This window comes from Periplaneta americana, chromosome 7, assembly GCF_040183065.1.
Source record: "Periplaneta americana isolate PAMFEO1 chromosome 7, P.americana_PAMFEO1_priV1, whole genome shotgun sequence".
Taxonomy (NCBI): domain Eukaryota; kingdom Metazoa; phylum Arthropoda; class Insecta; order Blattodea; family Blattidae; genus Periplaneta; species Periplaneta americana.
Window position 1 is genome coordinate 30,855,323 of NC_091123.1, and position 23,429 is coordinate 30,878,751.

Genomic DNA, 23,429 nt, shown 5'->3' on the forward strand with positions numbered 1-23,429 from the left:
ATAAGGCGGCTTCTTGTTTTGATTATCTATTCTTTTAATCTCAATTTTCATTCATTATAAAGTCCCAATATTATAAATTTGCACGGACTTAGCATTGCGTTTAATTGTGGATGCTTTGTCTGCATATTGTCAGTAGGATAAATATCTATCTAAATATCTATCTAATATCTATGTTTGTTCTGTATTCCATATTTTAGATTTTCCGTATTTTTAACTTTGGTTTAAGCACCAGAGTGATTAAAAAATAACAAAATAGTTTTTTTTATATACACCGGGCAATTGGCCACAGAAAATTGCTAACTGGGACAATTGGCCACAGAAAATTGGTAATAAAGACGATCTGCCACAGATAGACAATTTGCCACAAATAGACAATTTGCCACAGACAGACAATTTGCCAGAAAAAGACAATTTGCCACACCGTCCATTATCCAAAAATGGGACTGTAACAGTTTATTTAAATGTGAATTAGTCACAAATATGATAACTTTCACGTTGTCGTCCGGTTCAAAATACAACAACCACCTTTCTCCTTGTACGGTATTAGTGTAGCTATCTGTCGGCTATAACGTTCAGTTCGTCAATATTCCTTGGTTCAGGTGGTAGGTGCAGCTTCCTGGCACGGCGCACAGTTTTTTTAATAGATGGTTTCTTCGGTAGATTCACATTGGCCTCGCTTGCAATACACTATAACTCATTTTGAATAGTGACAGACATTGGTTCTCGGAAAGTTCCCGCCCTTGTCTTCATGTTCTCTACACATTCCTTTGCCTTCATCCTTCCCCAGTCTGCAGAATGATTCTTGTGTTCAGACGGTTCTTTGACGACATTGCTTCCATCTTCTGATAACGTGACTGTTGCATTACACCCGCCACGCATGTCACAGCGCCATACGACTCCATTCTTATTTTCTCTAAGTCTCGTGTACATGTAGCCAAGATATATTAATTTGTCAGAGCCTCTTTCTGATTTTTTGAAGCGAATTTCTTCCGCCATACTTCCTAATTAGTTTACAGCATCTCGATTTGTCTTGTGTTACCATAGAAATATATTATAAACTAGCCGTACCCGTGCGCTCCGCTGCACCTGTTAGAAATAAATATAAAGTAATTACATAATTAAAATAGGACTTTTGATCCAGGGAACAACTTTTACAACAGCGCAAGATAATCTGCTTCGCTCATTACCCAATTTTTTTTTGCATTGCATTTATTGCATATATATTTTATGTATTTTAACACGATTCAATTAAGCATAGTAAAAATTTGAATTATAAAATACTGGATTGCTAAGCTAACGTACTATTACTGCATACTAAATCAATACACTCTCGTTGTTCGTTAATTCTCTGAGATTAAAATGAGTGTACATAAATATTATTTTAAGAAATACAGAAAACGAGTGTACAAAATAGTCTATCAAATTTTCTGTGCATAAGAAGTTATTTTAATCTTAACTGTCCTCGATTTACTCAGACGTTACTGTAATGACATTATAGCATTACGTCCATCTAGAGAAACTACACTTTCCAATGGTGAAATAATAATTAATTATACAAATCGGTTAATTTAGCTTCTGATATTACTTCATACAAACACAGAAACATTCTCTTTAGGCTATGTTTAATAGCTTTCGATTTTTGATATCTAAGGCCCCTGTTTCGATTGTTGTTGTCCAAGGACCCTTATAGACGAAGTCATTTGTTCTTAATTCATTGCACCGTTTTAGATGGCGTTATTTTAATTTTAAAACTCATTTATCTCATTAAATATCAGTCCTATCAAAATTTTGTAAAGAATAAAACTTATCGGAAAACATTTTTAAAGAAACGTTTGTTATGTAACATTTTTCACAAAAATCAATAATAAGCGAGATATTTCGATTTATTTAATTCAGGCCCCCTTATAACCCCCCTTTTAAATAATGTATTTTGAATGCCATATAGCCTAAAATCTAAGTTACAACGAACTTAATTTATATTCTAATTTTCATATAAATCGGTTCAGCCATTATCGCGTGAAAAGGTAACAAACATACAGACAGACATACAAACAAAAATTTAAAAAATGCGATTTTCGGTTTCAGGGTAGTTAATTATAATATATGTTAGGACCAATTATTTTTGGAAAATCGAAAATTACCAGAAAAATTTCGGCTACAGATTTATTATTAGTATAGATTGTTGCGAATTTGAGTATTGCCTTGACTTTTAATGTGTGGCTAATTGTCTTTGATACGAATTTCAATTATGTCGTGAATTGTCTTTGATACGAATTTCAATTATGTGCCGAACTGTCTTTGATACGAATTTCAATTATGTGGCGAGTTGCCTATGTGGCCAATTTTCTGTGGCCAGTTGTCCCCAACCCTATGCATTTACCTTAATATGTATGCACTACAAAATCTTGACCTGTGATTGGAAATAACTTGAAATGCATTTATTTCATTATGGCATATGATTTGCAACTAAGAAATAAAACATGCAAATATACTGAAATCTGTCCCCTAAAGATCATTCACTAATCAGCAAAAATCTGTTGATCAAATCTATAGAAGATTGATTTCCGATCAAATACGATTATTGTTTCTGCAACGAAAATAGAACTGTTGGCAATCAAACCCTATTGATCATTGATCACATCTGATCAGTTTTTCTGCAACCGTTACTTAGATAGGGTAAAGCGATAGGGTTGGAAGTAAATCCCGAAAAGACTAAGTATATGATTATGTCTCGTGACCAGAATATTGTACGAAATGGAACTACAAAAAATTGGAGATTTATCCTTCGAAGAGGTGGAAAAATTCAAATATCTTGGAGCAACAGTAACAAATATAAATGACACTCGGGAGGAAATTAAACACAGAATAAATATGGGAAATGCCTGTTATTATTCGGTTGAGAAGCTTTTGTCATCTAGTCTGCTGTCAAAAAATCTGAAAGTTAGAATTTATAAAACAGTTATATTACCGGTTGTTCTGTATGTCTGTGAAACTTGGACTCTCACTTTGAGAGAGGAACAGAGATTAAGGGTGTCTGAGAATAAGATTCTTAGGAAAATATTTGGGGCTAAGAGGCATGAGATTACAGGAGAATGGAGAAAGTTACACAACGCAGAGCTGCACGCATTGCATTTTTCACCTGACATAATTAGGAACATTACATCCAGACGTTTGAGATGGGCAGAGCATGTAGCACGTATGGGCGAATCCATAAATGCATATAGAGTGTTAGTTGGGAGACCGGAGAGAAAAAGACCTTTAGGGAGGCCGAGACGTAGATGGGAAGATAATATTAAAATGGATTTGGGGGAGGTGGGATATGATGGTAGAGACTGGATTAATCTTGCTCAGGATAGGGACCAATGGCGGGCTTATGTGAGGGCGGCAATGAACCTACGGGCTCCTTAAAGCCAGCAAGTAAGTAAGTTACTTAGATTTGCAAATACATTTGTCAATGAAAGAGGGAAGTTCGTGAAACAAGAAACATCTGACCAATATTTTTCCTGAGTCAGGATTCCTTACGTGTCTTAAATCCTCGACAAAGAATCTTCAGTTTTGTTTCTCTTGGTTAAAAGTCAAATTAAAGGTTTAGTTTTATTCTTACTCCCATGAAGCCAAGTTAAACACTATTTATAACCTTTGAAAACTCCTGAACTCAGCCATCCTCGAATTTACTAGAAAGCATGTTAGCAACTCGATCAATGTGGACCACTATGACAAAACCTCTGTCGTAGAATTCGACATATTCCACTGCATTAGTAGAAGTGAATCAAAAGAGTCATGTTCAACTGGCGAAGATTAATTAACGGGCTTCTTGTTGACGTGATTTCCGACGCCAGGGCTTTCTTGTGCATCACATCATAGTGTGATGACCTGTGATACAATTACACGCACTCTCAAGCGGAACAGGAAGACGCGGTTAACGTAATTAATTAATTAATGAATAATTATGAAATATTGCACGACAGTTTCGAGTTCATGCCTGCACGTACACAAGGGAGTCTAGGTACGTAATCAAACGTAAGGCCCGTAACACACTTGAAGAGTTTTCGCTAGCAAGAAATGTGTTGCGAGAAAATTCAAAGATTGATAACATGGATTCAAATGGACGTCCACACACACTGGAAGAGATTCTCGTTCGAGGCAAAAACCTCGCGCGAGTTTCTCGCTGGAATCAGTAGCTCAGCGAATTTTCTTGACACATTTGTCAAAGATGTTTGACATTTATACTCTTTATGACGATTGAATGTAGAAAAAAATATCACAGGTGGCGATGAATTGTATTGTTTTTACTTGAAAATAAGGAAAGATGGCTGATAATTGCAGTCAGAATCTTACCGAACTTGTACGATGTCACCTGTAGGCCTATTTATATGATACACGGGATGAAAACTATAAAAACACGAAACTTAAAGAAGAAATCTGGAGACAAATATCAGATTATCTGAAAATAAATAGGACTATATTTTATTTTGATGACATTTAATAGTATTAATTAAACATTTGAAATAATGTATCTATATGTCTTAACAGTTTACATAATTTTAATCAGAACATAGCAAAGAATCCTCTATCATATCTTAAAACTGAGGTCCATTCAACCTTAAATAACGCCTAAATGTATCATCATTCAATTTGAAACCAGTGTCCAAAACTCGCCCATATTTTCGTAAGATACAATGTGATTTTCAGATGTTTCTGGCTTTAATTTTAGGCCTAATTTTTCCTTTCATTAACAAAATATGTTCATATAACTCCATTTCCTCAACATCTGAATACTCAGATTCAACATAGCGTTCGTACGTAATTTGTAAAGTACGACAATATACTTACAGGTTATATATTTAAGTACGAGAATATACGTAAGTACATAACGTGTCGTAATTCCCCCAACGAGTGATTACTATAATCAGAAAAATGCTTTCTGCATGAAGGCAGTGCATAGAGATCATAGTGAAGTGTGATCTGTGATAACGAGAACTCGCCAAGTGTGTGGAGGAAGACTCTTCGCCTATTTCTCGCAACACATTTCTCGCTAGCGAAAACTCAAGTGTGTTACGGGCCTAAGAATATTTGTACGCACATATACTCGTAAACCAGTTAGCTGAAGTAACAGTACCAATAGTATTTTGCTTGATTATTTATAGGCTAACAAGCAAACGTTCTGATAGGTGCAGATAAAAAAAAAATTTTATAGTTACTGTAGTTTGCGTGGATAGAAATTACATTTTCGCTGTATAAAATAGTATTTTTAGCTGCTTGAATTTGTAATTTTTAGATGTCTAAATCTATATTTTTACGTAATATTTTGATAAATTCAGGGTCTATTTTAAGTGCCTAAAAGTTAATTTTTAAGTACCTAAAAATCCGAGATCTATGTATAACACAGAAACATTACAAAATAAACCTAGTGATTTACGAATTCTTTGTAGTAACATTATCTTGTGCCAGAGAATCAGTCACATTCCGGGGATTATTATATGGATTCGTAACAAACTGTTTTTTACGGTGATGGGTTGTTAGCCCTTCACCCAAGCTGTCCACGACTGCTTAGGAGAAAATCCACAAACGATTAGGGAAAACACAGAAATTTTACTTGAAGCAAGTAAAGCGATAGGTTTGGAAGTAAACACCGAAAATACTAAGCATATGATTATGTCTCGTGGCCAGAATATTGTACGAAATGGAAACATAAAAATTGAAGATTTATCCTTCGAAGAAGTGGAAAAATTCAAATATCTTGGAGCAACAGTAACAAATATAAATGACACTCGGTAGGAAATTAAACACAGAATAAATATGGAAAATGAGCAGCATTTGTCATATAGTCTCCTGTCAAAAAATCTGAAAGTTAGAATTTATAAAGCAGTTATATTACCGGTTGTTGTGTATGGTTGTGAGAGAGGAACAGAGATTAAGGGTATTTGAGAGTAAGATTCTTAGGAAAATATTTGAGGCTAAGAGGGATGAAGTTACAGGAGAATGGAGAAAGTTACACAACGCAGAACTGCACGCATTGTATTCTTCGCCTAATAATATTAGAAACATTAAATCCAGATCTTTGAGATGGGCAGGGCATGTAGCACGTATGGGCGAATCCATAAATGCATATAGAGTGTTAGTTGCGATACCGGAAGGAAAAAGATCTTTGAGAAAGCCAAGACGTAGATGGGAGGATAATATTGAAATGGATTTGAGGAAGGTGGGATATGATGATAGAGACTGGATTAATCTTGCACAGGATAGGAACCGATGACGGGCTTATGTGAGGCGGCAATGAACCTGCGGTTTTCTTAAAAGCCATTTTTAAGTAAGTAGCATTATCTTGTATTGTATAAGAATTAGGGCCGAATAAGAAGACAGGGTAGGAATTCCAAGCCTATGTATTGTAGAAGCTCTGAAACATGAACAATTTTAGATGATTTATTATGGTGTAACAAAGATTTTTTGAGCTCCTGTGTGCAAGTTAGAATACATTTGGCAGTTTAATAGTTAAAAGAAGAACTGGTATAGAACGAGTACGTCTACAGCAGGACGATCAAACTATACGAACAGCAGTCGTTGTATTGCAACTTTGACCAACAACAATCTCACGAAATCGACGACAGATCAAAGTTCTGTCCCTTAAGCAAGAAAAAGAAAAAAACCGTACAGCAAGAGCACTTAGGAAACTTGTTGAACAAACTAGTGAGGAGGACTGGCTGGGAAAGAAGTCTGTTTTTTAGTGTTTTGCAAACAAGAACTTCGCGCTGTGCATGTCAGAAGACAGATTTGCCCTGTGGTACCAAGTGGAGCTCGATGGCTGCATCATTTAGCTGGAAGTTACGCTTAATCTAATGAGATGGCAAGATCCACCTTAGCCGGAACTAACCGCGCTTCTAAACCACTCCGCTCTTCGGAAAACGGAACTCCCCGTTCCAGGAGGAGACGGCACTCTGGATCAGCAAGTCTAAGATATGCGGAGTGTCATTAAAACTAACAGACGCAAGATTTGAACACGAGTTGTAGTGTAATGATACAGTAATAATGAGTACTGAAATGGACAATAACGGTAGAATTAGGTAGGAAAACGGGAGAACCCCGAGGAAAACCCTTAGGAACCTTGGCTTTTTCCATAAAAATATACGACTCCGCCATCGCAGGGTTTCGAACCTGGGTCTGCAGTTATCGTATAATCGTAAACAAGGGTTCTGCCAAATAAGATACCAAGACTAACATTTTACGTACATTTAAACATTTAAGTATGTATTGTGTACATGTTTGAGCAGATATAATAATAATAATAATAATAATAATAATAATAATAATTATTATTATTATTATTATTATTATTAGGCGTATTATTATTTATTTATTTACTTATATTTAATGTGTTGTACAACAGCCGGTGGCCAAGTACAGTTCAGCACACAGAATATAAAAAAAATATCAGCAATGATATAAATTACAATAAAAGTACAATGGAATAATTAAAATAATGGCATTTAAATAAAATGGTAATTACAAATTAAATAATGGAATCATATAAATTGAGAATGAAATCACACAAATAGTATTACTTTCCTCTAGAATATGCCATTAGGAAAGTTCAGGGTAAAAGACAGGGTTTGGAACGGGTTACATCAGCTTCTTGTCTATGCGGATGACGTGAATATGTTAGCAGAAAATCCACAAACGATTAGGGAAAACACGGGAATTTTACTGGAAGCAAGTAAAGCGATAGGTTTGGAATAAATCCGGAAAAGACAAAGTATATGATTATGTCTGGTGACCAGAATATTGTACGAAATGGAAATATAAAAATTTGAGATTTTTCCTTCGAAAAGGAGGAAAAATTCAAATATCTTGGAGCAACAGTAACAAATATAAATGATACTTGGGAGGAAATTAAACGCAGAATAAAAATGAGAAATGCCTGTTATTATTCGGTTAAGAAGCTTTTGTCATCAAGTCTGCTCTCAAAAAATCTGAAAGTTAGAATTTATAAAACAGTTATATTACCGGTTGTTCTGTATAGTTGTGAAACTTGGACTCTCACTTTGAGATAGGAACAGAGATTAAGGATGTTTGAGAATAAGATGCTTAGGAAAATATTTGGGTTTAAGAGGGATGAAGTTACAGGAGAATGGAGAAAGTTACACAACGCAAAACTGCACGCATTGTATTCTTCACCTGACATATTTGGGAACATTAGATCCAGACGTTTGAGATGGGCAGGGCATGTAGCACGTATGGGCGAATCCAGAAATGCATATTTTTTTAATAATAAAATAATACAATCAATATAAAAAATTAGATACAATAGTATTAACAAAATTTGAGACCGAATGAGCAGCGCTCATGTTCGGTCGCAGTTCAGATATAATATTAATAGGCCTGCAAAAGAATATAAAATAAAATAAAATAGGAAAGAAAATTAAAATTACAGTTACAGAAATTATATAATACAATATTAATATAAGAGATATAGAAAATAAAAAAATAAATAAAATGAAATAGGAACTAAAATTTAAAATTCAGCGGCAATGGAATTATACAATATAATATTAACACTATAGAAGAGTGATATCGCCCATGAAAAGTAGGACAATTTATATATATATATATATATATATATATATATATATATATATATATTTCAAAATTATAGAATACAAATATAATATAGCTTGATTAATTTATACACATAGGCTATAAATTTATTTAATAAAATTTAAGATATTAACACGTTTCTAATTTTCTTGTTATATGTTAGTGCGTTACATGTTAGAAGTTCTGGGTGTAATTTAGCTAAAGCATTGTACAACCGAGGGCCAAAATTAATGCTATGCTTTAGAGTGTTAGTTGGGAGACCGGAGGGAAAAATACCTTTGGGGAGGGCAAGACGTAGGTGGGAGGATAATATTAAAATGGATTTGAGGGAGGTAGGATGTGATGGTAGAGACTGGATTAATCTTGCACAGAATAGGGACCGATGGCGGGCTTATGTGAGGGCGGCAATGAACTTGCGGGTTCCTTAAAAGCCATTTGTAAGTAATAATAATAATAATAATAATAACAATAATAATACTGATAATAATAATAATAATAATAATAATAATAACAATAATACTGATAATAATAATAATAATAATAATAATAATAATAATATCTGTATCACAAGAACAAATTGTTTGGCAGAAAAGAGCTCGTTGGAACCCCAATTATATCGCCTCCTGCCTTCTGCGTCGCCGTGCCTCACCCGGGCATTGCAGACACGAACGCGCGCTGGAGCGGCCAACACCCGCGTCACTTTCATCCGCGTGCAACCGGCAGCAAACAGAGCGGCAACTCGCAAGACGCTTCCGTGCCATTGTCTCCACATCGCCCTGTCGCTACAGTGGCCCGCGCGGCAGAAGTCGATCCGTTGCCACGCGACGAAGTTAGAGATGCCGAATTTTCTGCTCATAACGACCCAACTTTACCTTGATCATCTCTCTTCACATGAAAATTTGAGGCCTGTAATGCAGCTCGACAATATCTATCATTCCTATGATTTGGTCTAGCTCCTAGTTCAGTTTGATTCCCCTGCCTCTTTGGTCTATGATGAGTCCAAAGATTTCACGCAGTAATTTTCTTCCAAAAGCTTTAAGTATTTGAAGGGTTCAGAGCTATAGTGGGCCAAGCGCCATTTATTAAGGGAAGGTGACGGTATTTTTAAAAACTTTTTTCCTGTTTGTGTAAAATACTAATATTTTGTATGTAGAGAGTTCATGGCTGTAGCAACTGAACCAAATATAAGTATTGGGAAAAAGAATTTTTTGGAGTCCAGATTTGAAAAAAAAAAATGTACCCAATGCAGAATTTTATTAAAACCGATATATTTAAGCCATTTTTAAAGATAGATTCAAACAGTTCTTTAGAATGTACTTGTAAACGCATGCTCTACAAACTGTCTGTAACAGAATTTTGATATTAGCTCCTATATTTGTAATATATACAATTAAACTTTAATAACACTGGTTTGATTTCCTTTTTTTCAAACAGAGAGACATATTTTTAAAATGAAATCAATTAACAAAATTCTGTTACAGAGAAAAGTTTTATAGTAGTCTAGAGAATGTGTGTTCCAAATTTCATGCATCTATCTTTAATAGTTCAGAAATTATATCCATTTTTGTCTCGTAATGTAGCAAGAAAATCAAGTTACAACAATAGAAGGGGACGTGTGATTTAAACATCCATAGCGCAGGAATTTTAAGAATAGAGTCTCAACATCAGATAAGGACACGAATACCCACAAAATGTTATGAAATGCATTCCACACATATCACAGAGTATTTTAAAGATTTGTTTTGAATTTACTCATTTTTCACCAAAAAATACAGTCCTCTCCCCTTAAAAGCGGAGAAAGCATGGTTAAAGTTAAGTGAATACCATAGTTTAATGAAGATTGACATATCATTTAATTTTAATGTGCATACTTTATATTGCTTGCAATATGTTTCATTAAATTGTGGTAACCACTTATTTTCAGCCCTTCTTTTCTTCGTTTTTAATATATGGCGCTTGGCCCATTATGGCTCTGAACCCTTCAATTGCTCGTCTCTTGTTGTCATAGTCCATTATTCGTACCTAAATGTGACAGTTGTAGATCTTAATTTTGACGTGAATACTCATATGTCTGTAAGTTCGGTGCAGTACCAGGGTGCCATCCCAGAGAGTAGACTGACACATTTTCATGCGAGGTTTGTCGCGCCTATAATTTCTGAACTACAGGACTTATCACAATAAAGTAAACCATGATCGACAGACGAAGGATCACTGTATCCAACGTGACCTTGAGTTGGAGCTGGTGACGTCATCTACGCGAGACGGGGGAATTTGAGCGGGTCGCGCAGCAGCAGAGAATGTGAAGCGATAGAACTTTTGCAGTGATGTCAAACGATTCGTAACGAACAAAGTTACAATCTTACGAGGCAGTTTTTCAGTAGGGCACGATATATTTTATGAAAGTTTTATGTAGACTGATTTAAGTTTCCTGAAAACGATTGTGAAGGTCTGTCGTTTCGGAATTGCATATTTGTGAAAGTACAGCAATTTTAAAAATCTGGATTGCATGTCGTTGTTGCGCGCAGCTCGCTCATAACCTACTTGCAGAGAGCACTAGAGGCGTGGAACTGCTTGCTTCCATTCCTGTTAGAAATCTGGAAATGGAATATGTTCACATTTGCATTCAAGACGAAATGGATGATATTTAGGGTAAACTCACCTATGTTCACACATGATAATGCGGGTTCACTATATACAGGGTGTTTCCGAGGTGGTGTTACAAACTTTCAGGGATGATGGCGAAGGGCACATGTATCAATTTGAGATCAGAAACCATGGTCCGGAAATGACTGAGTCGAAAGTTATAAGCAAAAATAGTTGTGTGGAAATTGAATTGTAATTTGGCACCACGTGCCCTCCTTCCTTTAACTTTTGGAACAGTCGTGGAAAAATTATATGGGCCGGATGTCTCCTACGTGGATACTTGGCCCGATACAATCTGTGATCTTGTCTACTGTTCCCATTGGCTCATCCGTATTCGAAAATCAAATGGTTTATTCCCCTCTCGTGCACTCCTCCATTTCACTAGGACTGATCGACTATTATTATCGGTTACAATCTTAAGTTAAGTTGTTGGATTGTACCTCGAAACGCGTTGAACGTAAACTTTCATTGTTATGAGATTCTGAATTGATTAAAGTTGCAACACTTGTTACCAAGCTGACAATATCTAACAGATGTTTCATTATGTTCTTTCATTAATAACTAAAAAACTAAGGATATTCGGACATATGTTTATATGAACTTTTTTGCTTGTTTTGGTGTGATAAACATGCCCTCAAAGTTTGTCAAAGTATTTCTGAAACACCCTGTATACTTAACAAAAAAGCGTATCTTTAATAGGCCTATCACAAGTAACATTAGGTCTTTTATTCTGTTTGTTTGTGATTCGCAGATAAGTACGGTAAATTACTCAACATGTTCAATATTTTAGGTCCCTGCTTTTGGGTTCTATGCGCTCTAGCTACATCTAGTTATTTCTACTTACAGTAGTCTTGGTTTCTAGGTACTTCGCCGGTTTATAACTTACCCAGGAGCAAAAAACAGTGGAGACATTTTCCTTCAATATGAAATGATCTTCTGAAATCAAACAGGGTAGCGGCTGACGATGATGTATGTATGTATTTATTCACACTGCAATGGGTATATACCCTGTGGCAGTGGTAACTAATTACACTCAATAATGACAATAATAAACTTAGTAATTAAAAATACAATTAATAATAATACTAATAATTAATAATAATAATAATAATAATAATAATAATAATAATAATAACAACAACAGGGAATATACTAAATTAAATGAAACGATCACTTAAAATAACATTTGAAATATTCTAATTTGTATCTTAAAACTAAGATCGAACTAAAACCCACGAGTATATGTTCATATCTGCACAAGTACCTTTCAACATTACACTCATTTCGCTGTCAACTCACTCACTGCACTGGAACTACGACACATTTCACTGATTCTATCCTGATTTCACTAACACTTCAAAAACATTTCACTGTTCAAATTCTTTGCACTGCCACTATAAATTATAAAGCTTCACTGACAGGAACACGTTTCACTTACACAGCACACTTCACTGACACGACATACTTCTTCACTGATACAACACTTCAATAACAACATATCATTTACACCTTTTAAATACTGTGTATAATTACCGTCTATTAGTAAGGTCCTTAAGCCTATTTTTAAATGCATTTTTGGTTGTTGGTAACTCTGCAGGTAAAGCATTCCAGTCCCTGATAGTACGATTGAGAAAAGAAAACTTTCCAGTGTCCGTCCTCTGCCTTCTTTCCCTCAATTTATATGAGTGGTCGTTCCTTGAAGAGTAATTTGGCGGCTGCAACCTATTTTTTATTTCTCTCCAGGCAGGCTCACCTCTGTATGTTTTGAACAGTGCGCATAATCGAATTCGCGTTCTCCTGTCCGTGAGTGTGTCCCATTTTAATGGTGAATTTTTCCGACAACACTTAAGAGCCCGTTTTTTAATCTTTTCCAGTGTCTTAATATGTTCTAATCTGTAAGGATCCCAACATGCAGCGTAAGGATCCCAACATGTAGCGTAAGGATCCCAACATGATGACAGTATTTGATTCTCCAATAAATTACTGCATGAACAGTTGAGAAAATACTGCGAAAATTTGTTTCTGTGTTTTATAACTGATATTAAAGCAAAGAAAGTCCGTCCCCACGGAAACAGAATTTCTTCCCCGTATAGAATGTGGAAGCTAATGATTTGAACTGAAGCTCTGGTCAGCTCTAGTTTGCAGCTATTCTTTCTGGTCCCGACTTTTGGGGTCCATTGGTTTGTTACTTAATACTTATTGTAAATGCCAGCGACTGTGTGCATTCTGTGGAGTAGTACTTCTCCAAAACCAATATTCCAGGAATGGCGCTGTAGCGATACACACAGAAAGACCTTTTGTTCCTGCCCTTTGTCTGGGAATTGAAAAATACACAATAACCTCCGTAAAGTGCACTACATCGTAATGCGCTTACCGTAGGGATGAGTTACATCAGCCGGTGCTCCACTCTATCGGAATGTAAATTCCGCCTTTATTCAAGAGATTGGAATACTGTAAATAACGATAGAATAGGAGTAATGGAGAATTTTATATTTTTCAAGCGATAATACATAAGCATGGCAGACGGCTAATGCACGCCATGGTGGTACGTCCGTATCATGCACCAGACACTCATGTTTCTGGCTTTATAGCGAATCTGCATTCGATACGTCTAACACAACATAAACTCTACTCCACTAGGCACCTTATAGGCTTTCATAGTAATTAAATATATACTTATTTTAATTAATGTAACCCATTTACGATGTTAAATAGTTGATAGTTTTCTAACTTCATTCAATAAAGCTATTTTATACAGGGACATCATTTTATTTTTACTTCAATTTTTATTCTACCTGAGTTTTTGAATGTACTTCACTCCCACCCCTTCTACTAAGGAAGTTCCAACTCCACACAGAACCAAGACCGCAGATAGTAAGCAGTACTGAGTTACTGAGTATAGTACCTTCCAGAAATATGTTCGCGTTTTCCAGTGACGAAAGAGCTTTCAATATTGAATCATATTTTCGCACAGGTACTGTTCGTTTGCCTACGTCGCACCCCGATTTCCCCCACCTGCTTCTGCTCGCCCCTCTGTAATAGCTGGGCTGTCTTAGCTCTTTTCTGAAAACATTAATTTCTCTTAGGAATTGGAAGTTTACGTAATATTATACAGCTGTTTAATTTAACTTAAATAAAAGGGCCTCGTTAAGTAATTAACTGTCACGTGATTTCCTCCCTTTCTACAATCCTGCGGCATAACCACTTGGACGGACAGTAGATAGCATGTCTGAGTAATTTTATATTTTCGGGTCGGGCAGAAGTGAAGATTGAATTTACAGTACGTAGAGTAGGTACAGAATTATTTCAACATGAGTTACTAGTACGAAGGACGAAACTGGCAATTGGAATTAGATGCAATAGTCTATAGTGCGATAATATGCACAAAAGAACTGAAGCCTGTATCGAAATGAACGGCCACCATTTTCAAAATTGTGTTTAAATATTCATATTATGATTATTTTTCAATTTAACTTCTTTCTCTATATTGTACGCTAATGTGCTGTAGACAGTATAATATACACTGCATAATGAATACGTTCGCATGGATAACTCACTTCGTGAGTAAAAACACTTATTCTTAATACAGTACTGTACTTTGATTAAAGAAAAACCTAATGAAAATTATAAAACTCAAAATCGCTATATTTCCTAGTTTACGTAAATGGATGAACTACTTTTCTTCCTTCCTATACCTAGTAGAGTGATTTGTGTTTTACGCCAGTATCATCGAGCTCCAGTCTTGGAGGGGGGAGCAAGCGCTGTTTCCGGTTCTCTAAAGGTATAGACAGGTTAATATTAAAAATGTTAGTAAAAATAAAATGATGTCCCTGTACAATCTAATTTGAGGTTAGTAGATTCTGGAAGTACAGGAGAGCGTCTCCAATAACACTGAACAACAAATTTTTACTTTTTGTCTTGCTCTGAAATAAAAATAGGTGAATATTACTAATATGTGTGCTCTAAATCTGAATTTAAAATACAAATTTCCCCATCACGTACCATTTTATGACAAAACTTATTTTTGTTTTTAATTTTTCACTGCTACTGATAAAATTACAACAGACTAGGGATTGAAAATTCTTCATTACACTTGAAAAATATGTACTGGGTCCAAAAATGATGTTATATGGTTTAAAACAAAACAGCAATAAAAATATTTCATGCGTATACTGAGAAAAATCTCGAAATTTGGACTTACAATAATTAAAATAATTTTCTGGATGATTTCTGTTTATAATTACTATATTTTACAAGGAACCAACAATAGTCTACAAGCATGCTGCATGATGATCTTCCTTTATATCGCCTTCACGTCCACACCTCTGGAATAACGGTCAGCGCGTCTGGCCGCGAAACCAGGTGGCCTGGGTTCGAATCCTGGTCAGGGCAAGTTACCTGGTTGAGATTTTTCCGGGGTTTTCCCTCAACCCAATACGAGCAAATGCTGCGTAACTTTCGGTGCCGGACCCCGGACTCATTTCACCGGCATTATCACCTTCATTTCATTCAGACGCTAAATAACCTAGATGTTGATACAGCGTCGTAAAATAAACCAATAAAAATATATCGCCTTCACATTTCAGATATTTCTTGATGAAATCTTTCCCCATGCTCGTCGCTTACCGCTCCAAAGTTATGAGGAAAGAAATCCAAATGAGAATGTAAAAAGTGTATTTTGAGACACATATTACACTCCATTTTGTCATATGCACTTAACATGATTTTCACAACAAGTTCTATATAGTTGTCTGCCCTAGAATTTCCAAGGGAATTTGACAAACGTCTTTGAAAGCGCGCCATGCTTCTTTCTGTAACGGAAAGTTTTTCCTCAAACAAAGGGTCAGCCATAACTTTGTGAATTTGTGGACCGATGAAAATGCCTTTTTTTTAATTTGCCTTCACTTAAATTGGCAACCTTTTCTTTTAAATACTGAACATCACACCCTTCTCTGTTCATTACATAGACCTCAACTGTTATGAAATTTACTTAATAGAAGGGACCAATATCTGTTTATTTATTAGAAGTACAAGAGAACATGCCAACAACCTTAAGAAACCGGAAATAAGTCATAAACTCATAAAATGCATTAGCTTTTGTTTTGGTTTATGCCTCCAACCCGCGACAGATGTTTCCCGGGGGAGCGCTTATCGAAAAGTGAAACCATAATAATTATCTTAAAAGCCTTACGTGATACGAAGAAAAGAGATGCATTTTCGGATTCAGCGCGCATCAAACCATAAGGGACACATTGTTTTAAGTCGGAGTAAAATTCTTGTTGTTCAGTGTAATTGACAAAAATACATACAGGGTGTTCGGATAAGTTCGTGACATTTTGAGCAGAGATAAAAAGTGTTAAACGCAACACGTTATAAAACCATACCCGGCAGCGTTTCACTAAGAATCTACTAAACTTGTTCTTAATAGCGTTACATCTGAATCAACGTTATCCTGGAAGATGGATCGGACCCCACGCTTCCCATACCTCTGCGTCTACCTTGAGAGCCTTGTAAAAAGTGTAATCTACGAATTAGGCCTATAATTGAAATATAGGACCTATTGAGGGAGACTTGACCGTTTATAACACATGGAAATGAAATCAAAGTACTTTATAACCTCAACAGTAGCAATATTACTAACGTTGGCAAGAAACATTACGTGTGGCTGAGTGGTCAGACCTTCATTCTGTCACGTAGGCCGTCTGGGTTCGAGTCCCGTTCGACTCTGGGGTTTTTCATTGAAAAAACCCATAGTAACACTTCTGGCGGACAAGGTCGCAGTTAGGAATTTTCTAGGTTTCTCCCGTTTCGCTATATTAGGCATCTACATCCTTTCGTCAACATTTCTTCATTTCTTCATCATGCTGTATCATTTCCCGAACTCCGGTTGGCAACGCACGGAGAGAGCTGTCCTAGAAACAAGTGGGATTGCTTGCTCCAAACCTGGGTACGCAGCGAACCTTAGCGTAGTCAGCCGGTATGAATTTGGGAATACGCCTAGTTCGAGGGTTAGTGTAATAAATCGTGTAAGGTCGCAGTGCTCTCTTCCAGAAATTCCATTTCAATATTACCTCTTCGCTGTGGACTGATACTAGGAGTAAATCTGCTAGAATGTTGAGTATTGTATCTATGTATTCGTGGGTTTTAGTTCGAACTTAGGGTTAAGATACAAATTAGATTTACTTTAAATGTTATTTTAAGTGATCGTGCTTCATTTAATTTAGGATGTTCCCTGTTGTTATTATTATTATTATTATTATTATTATTATAAATTATTATTAGTATTAATTATTAGTATTATTATTAATTGTATTTTTATTAATTATGTTTATTATTGTCTTTATTGAGTGTAATTAGTTACCACTGCCACCGGGTATATACCCTTTGCAGTGTGAATAAATACATACATACATACATACATACATACATACATACATACATACATACATACATACATACATACAGAATTGAATCTTTATTGTTGATAGTGATTCGTCCGTTGAATGGGGACGTGAAGCCAAGCGACCCCCTTAGTGCTATTCGACAGGAGTATGCTACGTGCCGGCACCGGGTTTCCCCTTCTCTCTTCCTTCCCTTCATCATCATTATCCACACCCATCAACTTACACGAACACTTACATATACACTCACCCTAGTACACGACGTAACTCTTCACAGACACATCATGCATAACGTGGTGCACCGAAGTGGTGTGCAAGTTAAAAATGGGTCACAGTCCTGCCACCTATCCGCAGTTTGCGGAACCCGAATCACGCATGTAAAATGGGTAGACATTACACACATACACAATTTACTTAAATGTTTCTATTTGAGATAGTCCTAAAGACAAATAACATACCTGAGCGAAGTCTGGGAACGCGCTGGCCAAGAATCTTACAGTATACAGAAAGTGAAATAACCTTGAAGTTGAAAGGGACGATAGAGCACACTGAAATGAATAGAAAACCTGTATTACGTTTTGTGATTAAATACACGGTGACACCGGCCTGGCTCAGTCGGTTAAGGCGCTTGCCTGCCGGTCTGAAGTTGCGCTCGGGTGCGGGTTCGATCCCCGCTTGGACTGATTACCTGGTGGGTTTTTCCGAGGTTTTCCTCAACCGTAAGGTGAATACCAGGTAATCTATGGCGAATCCTCGGCCTCATCTCGCCAAATACCATCTCGCTATCTGAAAAACTATTAACTTCCCACCAATATGATATTACAGTTTTTGTTACATGCAACATGAGCTATTCGCTCTGAAAATCTGCAAGGCTGTTTCACTTCCACCCTGTATAGGCTATTACTTATAGATACAGTATACTGTACAAAGGGATTTAATATGGGAAATCAGTTATTTGTAAATAGAACTACTGGCTTCTCTATTGAGAGGAAAATGCTATAAGAAGAAAAAGTTAAAGGACTAAATATACATTGAATTGCACGAATAGCTATTTCATCTTCTCTATAACTTGAGAGGAATTAATTAAATAACATTGTAAAATGTATCCTTTATTTTTCCTTTCATAATAAGTACGGTATATCAACAATGTTATTTAATTTTGTGATATTTTTTCCACGGCTCCTTGAAACTCGATGTTAAATAGAGCAGAAATTAAAAAAAAAAAAAAAAAAAAAACAATTGAAACAAATCTCACATGCTAAAGGCATATGAAGTTATTAGAATTTTATAAATTGATTATGATATGGGTTCCAAATTTGTTAATTGACAGTTTTTTGGAGAGTTTAGGCCTAGATACATATGAGAAAATGTACCATCTTATATGAAGATCATGCTTTAATTACCGGAAATAAGAGCTACACTAACTTGCAGGGACAAAATAGTTTTAGACAGTATACAGTAGATATATATAAGCAAATACCTTACTATAATAATACCGGACAGCTAGCAGTTTTGCGTGCGAACGACGGTGGTGCTGCTACCTACCTGCCGGTGTGGAGATACTCGCGAAACAAGCTGTAATCAACTGCAATGTATATTGTTGCTGGGCTAGTTAATAGTTTTATTAATTAGTACTGTGTTAAAATGTCAGGGTGTATGTGTTCTGTTTATAATTGTGACAATTGCAGCATTACAAATTGCTCCAAATCGTATTTTCGATTTCCGACAGTTCACAAAACGTAAGTCAACAAAATTCGTTATTAGGCCTAATGGCTTTGTCTCTGTGTTGATAGAACAATAAAAATTAGCTTTCTTATTTAGACCTAATAAATGAATAGAAGTTAAAATATATTGGAAATTTTAAGGTTTTAGCAAATTAAGTTTTATTGTTGTCTACATGCCTTTAATAATAATTATTACAAGCATCAGAATACTACCATTTTTATTTTTGCAGTTGTCAGCAATGGGTATATAAAGCATTATTTTAAATTCATTCCTAATGTCAGAACTGATTTTGTCTCACTAAAGCAAAGAAAAAATATGTAACAATTAATAATTACAGAAAGTAATATGAAGTATGCAATATTCTCATAATATGCAGCTCTGATATAAGGTAATAATTTTACATTAAATACTATTCAACATTTCTTAAGTGTTTCATATATTATTCCACATTAGTAACTCACGTTTTAAACAATAGTCCGAATCCCGCTATGTTAATATCTGTATATGTAGACGTAATTCCATCCCCCTCCGCTAGATGTCAGGTCCACGATATTTCGCACTCACGCCAATGCTACTAGTATACAGTTGTCCGGTATTATTATAGTAAGGTATTTGATATAATATGTGCTTGTAGATTCAGTAAGCAAGAAACATCATATCAAGTCTATCACTATGGTAACGAAAGCTAAAATAAAATAAAAATAAGAAATTATTATATCGTCATTCATTTGAATAATATAGTGCATTATGTATAGCGAGTTCTTCAGTTGTGCAGGAACAGAGATCCTACATCGGGTCTTGATTTACATTTGCGTGTGGGTTGCATAATTCAAAGCCAGAGTTTGAGTCACCTTTTGAAAACAGCTTGAACGTGAACGAATTGGCGAATTGAGATGCATCTGACTGGCGAATACACACCTATTGACAACCTGAGAACGAGTTCCACTTGAGTAGTCTAATTTAGAAATGGTTCTTGCAACAAAGGAAATCTGCGGTCACCAGGCTAATATCGCGATTGTCTGTGTACCCAGCAAGTTAAATGCGACGCGGTCCGGTGGCTTTCTCACGTGAACAGATTTGTCATATCATCGCCTCTTCCTCCGCTGAAAGCGTCGGTTCCGGGTTAGAGACGGGTTGTACCACCGCGTGACGAACTGACGTTCTTGTAACACACTTACCAGGGGTCGTCATCACCATGGCAACCACCACGATAGTAAACATTTTCGTTACCATAATCATTGAACAGTACATCGATTATTCATAGATTTCAAAAAAGCATATGACTCGGTTAAGAGAGAAGTTTCATATAATATTCTTATAGAATTTGGTATTTCCAGCAAACTAGTTCCATTAATTGAAATGTCTCTCAGTGAAACGTACAGCAGAGTCCGTATAAGGCCAGTTTCTGTCGGATTCTTTTCGAATTCACTGTGGTCTAAAGCATGGAGATGCACTATCACCTTTTATTTTTAATTTTTCTTTGGAATATGCCATTACGAAAGTCCAGGATATCAGAGGGGGTTTGAAATTGAACGGGTTACATCAGCTGCTTGTCTATGCGGATGACGTGAATATGTTAGGAGAAAATCCCACAAAATATTAGGGAAAACGCGGAAATTTTACTTCAAGCAAGTAAAAAAGTAGGTTTGGAAGTAAGTCCCGAAAAGATTATATCTCGGGATCAGAACATAATACAAAATGAAAATATAAAAATTGGAAATTTATCCTTTGAAATATTTTGGAGCAACAATAACAAATATAAATGACATTCGGAAGGAAATTAAACGCAGAATAAATATGGCAAATGCCTGTTATTATTCGGTTGAGAAGCTTTTGTCATCCAGTCTACTCTCAAAAAACCTCTAAGTTAGTATTTATAAAACAGTTATATTACCGGTTGTGAAACTTGGACTCTCACTTTGAGAGAGGAACAGAGGTTAAGGGTGTTTGAGAATAAGGTGCTTAGGAAAATATTTAGGGCTAAGAGAGATGACGTTTCAGGAGAATGGAGAAAGTTACACAACGCAGAACTGCACGAATTATATTCTTCACCTAATACAATTAGAAACATTAAATCGAGACGTTTGAAATGGGGAGGGCATGTAGCACGTATGGACGAATCCAGAAATCCATATACAATGTTAGTTGGGAGGCCGGAGGGAAAAAGACCTTTTGGGGAGGGCGAGACGTAGATGGGAGGATAATACTAAAATGGATTTGAGGGAGGTGGGATTTGATGCTAGGGACGGGATTAATTTTGCTCAGGATACGGACCGATGGCGGGCTTATGTGAGGGCGGCAATGAACCTCCGGGTTCTCTAATGCCGTAAGTAATCACTGATTGGAAAATGCTGAGTTTACAGTGAAAAACTAGCCCTTGGGCAGAAAACTATGAATAAGAAATGAATCATTTTCATCACCAGGTTCACAATCATCACCATTATGATCTTAATTATTTCCATTCTCTTGACTAAAACCAGTCTCACCACCACCAATTCACATCTAGCAACTTCACTAGTGCCACCATCACCGTAAGCACAACAATCACTCCATTAATATCACCATCAGAACCATAGACATATAACATAGAAAGACCTCCAACTGAATGTATACGTAGGAGAGACTATTGAAGCGATGTTAATCCGAAGCCAATGGTGGCAAAAATCGGAACTATGTATCATGTTACATAGCCTGATTAGTATTACAGGTATACAATATAAAACAATATTGTTCCTAGTATTTTTCACAGTACTCTTAAATAGCTAATCCAAACCTAGCATTGGTACAACGTCCTTAAATAGTATACTAAGAAAAATTATTTCGATCGGAGTCACCGCAATAGCCTGCCTACTATTATCTCTAACCCTGTTACCACTACCACTAGTAACATCAGCACTAATAATAACTTACCAGTGACTTAATCATCATCATCTTCTTCTTCTTCTTCTTCTTCTTCTTCTTCTTCTTCATCTTTAGCGTCGCGTCATCACAATCTGCTTTACCATCCTCAACCGTCATCATGATGATTTCGTTGCATTACAAGGAATGCCAATTTTATTATGATGGATATATAAAAAAAATCATTTTTAAAAGATAGAAATTGTACAGAAATTACTGAAAACCGAGTGAGTTGGCTTGGACGGTAACATTTTAGATTCGCATTTGGGAGGTCCCGGGTTCAAACCCCGTGGCCGACCAATCTGACTTGTTTTTTCATGGTTTCTCTCAGTCACAAAGGTAAATACCACACTTCAAGGATAAAGTATAACATACCAAATGATATATCTACAGCACTCAACAATACAGATGTTCTTCTACAAGTAATTCAATTCTTTAAAGAAATTTCCTTGTATAATATGATTTAATTGTAAAATTTATACTGTTCGTATACTCTGTTTATTAATTTTTTGTTTATTTATTTAATTTTTTACCTCTAGATACATTGTAATATATTGTGTACCTTGTTTGTAATCATCACTGCTTGTCTTGTATTGTTCTGTATATGAATATTTTGGTCGCAAAAAGACCCAGCAGTTATGCGACCTAAAATAAATCTTAAAAAAAAGGTAAATGCCGGATTGTAAATTTGCATACCATGATTCATCACCGCCTCAATCATCAATATAATAAACATTATTCAAAATCTAAAATCAGTTATGTGAACGCAAGCGACCTATAACACAATAGAAACAGGAAGTCAACAGTAGTAAAAACGGCCTTCTGATACACCCAAATATCATAAAAACACACGGTATGACCAGATAATGGCGTGTATGAATAAACTTAAAAAGAAAGACTGAAATGTAATGTGAGCGCCAAAGACTCAGATATTGACCTGCTTGCCTATTCACGCAGTACATCGATGTGATGCAGCGCAGTGGCCATAGCAACAGACGCTGAGCTGTCTTCATAATTGATTGCATTATGGTGTGTTTAATGTAGACATGCAGCCGATGTGATGTCAAACATGAAACGCATCACGACAACTGCGCTGTTATTCATAGAATAATCAACAGGGCTTGTTGGTTTGTGTCCACGGTCATTATCCACGCATGCAAATGTATTACG

At 35.9% G+C, this 23,429-nt stretch overlaps 2 protein-coding genes across 2 annotated transcripts in view; both read left to right on the top strand.

Annotated features, from left to right (window-relative positions):
- The window catches only part of orb2, a 689,208-nt gene that overhangs the window by 68,882 nt on the left and 596,897 nt on the right, over positions 1 to 23,429 (top strand). The gene's annotated exons all lie outside the window — the stretch shown is intronic.
- LOC138702644 (uncharacterized protein DDB_G0287625-like) overlaps positions 1 to 23,429 on the top strand; it is a 43,293-nt gene that overhangs the window by 3,757 nt on the left and 16,107 nt on the right. The window contains exon 2 of the mRNA XM_069829970.1: positions 9,181 to 9,421. Within this exon, the coding sequence (XP_069686071.1) occupies positions 9,181 to 9,421 (241 nt within the window). The remainder of the gene's footprint in view (positions 1 to 9,180; positions 9,422 to 23,429) is intronic.